Raw genomic sequence first — 1,999 nt, 5'->3', positions numbered from 1 at the left:
ACTGACACAACTGCAAAAATTGGCAGAATTAGAAAAATCTAAACGGTAGAAAAACAATAACCTGTGAACTGGTAAAAAAAAGAGTTATTCTTTCAAAGACGGAAACTCAACAAGAGTGGTACATGCCGGCACATAGGGGCTTTTGTAATCTGCATTGCTTCCATTATGATCTTCGAATATGCATACAGTAGATATGTTCCATACAAATGGGGCATATTGTCTCAACAAAGTTTGCCAGCTCCATCACATTGCATGGTTTACAATATGTCTGCATGATGCAACCCCAGGCTACACCACACTAGAGCGTCCATTCAAGTGCTTTCAAGGGTCTCTCTCACTCAGTCTAAATGTGAAGAACTAATGCTTCCACTAGCATGGTTTGTTTCTGTCTCCTTGCTGATGGTAGTCATGGCTGCCAGTTCCCACCTGATATCATGTGGGAGCTCAGACTGTTCCAGTCCATACTGTATAACCGCTAGCTTGCATAACGTCTTCATACTTGGATTTAAGTCTAAGATGTACAGGTCATCAGTGTAAAGATATCTGTGTCCTCCAAAGACGATACGATCTTCCACCATACAGCACATCGATGTCATCGACCCTTGCGTGGGGCCTTCCCCCTTGGGCTCGACCTTCTTCCAGGAGAAGGTCTCTGGATTGAACTTCCAGAGATCGTTGAATTCCCGGCCCAGACGAAAGTTGTTGCTGTCAAATATGTACAGCTCTCCATTGTGGGCGAATGCCGAGTGACGCCTGCGTCGTCCCGGAAGGAGTCGCGCAGGAGGCGTTGTCAGCCATCGCTCAGTCTCCGTGTCAAACACGCGGATGTGTTTGTAGTGGTTCTGCTCCTGGACCAGGTCCAGGAACTCTTCTTGGATCCCAACCCGGTCCTCATCCGACCGGTACCCAAATACATACATCTTTGTGCCAATGATGGTTGTGGTGGCATAGTACGGGGAAAAGACGGGCGGTCGGGTGCCACTGGTGTTAACTAAAGACCAGACCATTGTGGCGGTGTCCAGCTTGTATAATCTATTGGTGGATCCAGCCCGCTGGGTGTATCCTCCGTAGATATACATGACGTCCCCTACAACACAGGCTGAGTGGTCCACCCTCGCCTCTGGGACAGTCCCGGAAACATTGGGCTTGAACCATCTGTGGATGTCCACATCAAATGCGTAAAGCGTATTGCAGTACCGCCCAGTGTAAGTTTCCCCTCCCCAGATGTAGACGATATCTCCTACCAGCTGAGCTGTGTGGCCCATACGGTTGGAGGGAGCCCCAGGGGTGCGTTCTTGCTCTGCCAACATCATCCAGTGCAAAGACACTGTGTTGAAGAGGCATACGTTAATCTGATGGAGAAGTTCCTCCTCATCGGCATCGTCGTATGTGATGTACCCTCCGAAGCAGTACACCGTGTGCCCCACTGACACATGAGTACTACTCCTTCCTCCCCATTTCATCCCAGGTGCTCTGTCGAGATGAAAGGTCCATCGCAACATTTCACACAGCAGAAACAACGTGGTGAAAGGGTTCTGCTGAAGGCTTACTCAAGAATGAAGAGCTATTTGCCTGCGCTACCATTTACAGTATATTGATACAGTGATAAAATGTCACAGTAAGCTCAGCCAATCCATGAATCCGAGTTGAGTCGGGTTGGCCAATGAGGGAAGGCAATGCTGTAATATGGCATATAGAGGAGTGAGTAGAAGAGAGGAGAGTAGTATCAGCAATGAGGCTTGTGCAAGGACGCACTGTGATTGGCCAGTGCACTTGTGCAAGGATGCTGTGATTGGCCATGCAGTAGCCACTTTGAGTGGTAGTCTGGACAAACACTCTCGTCGGAACATGATTTACAATTCTCTGCCTGTCGGGTCACAACATGAATGGCCGTGAGTCGGCGGTGGTGGTGTCTGTTCCAGACCATACTGTATAACCGCTAGCTTGCATAACGTCTTCATACTTGGATTTAAGTCTAAGATGTAGACTTAAATCCAAG

General features: G+C 48.5%; 1 protein-coding gene across 1 annotated transcript; it reads right to left on the bottom strand.

The window, feature by feature from the left end:
- Nucleotides 1-338: 338 nt before the first annotated feature.
- LOC308330854 (kelch domain-containing protein 3-like) lies at nt 339-1,463 on the bottom strand (the record flags this gene model as incomplete). The annotated part of the gene is made up of 1 exon (XM_080785929.1): nt 339-1,463. The coding sequence occupies one exon, from the start codon at nt 1,461-1,463 to the stop codon at nt 339-341; it is 1,125 nt and encodes a 374-aa protein (XP_080642055.1).
- Between the last annotated feature and the right edge of the window lie 536 nt (nt 1,464-1,999).

This window comes from Protomyctophum bolini (assembly GCF_963924005.1).
Source record: "Protomyctophum bolini genome assembly, chromosome: 16".
In the NCBI taxonomy this organism is placed as follows: Eukaryota; Metazoa; Chordata; class Actinopteri; order Myctophiformes; family Myctophidae; genus Protomyctophum; species Protomyctophum bolini.
The sequence above is the reverse complement of the archived record's forward strand: the minus strand, read 5'-3'. Positions and strand labels throughout refer to the sequence as shown.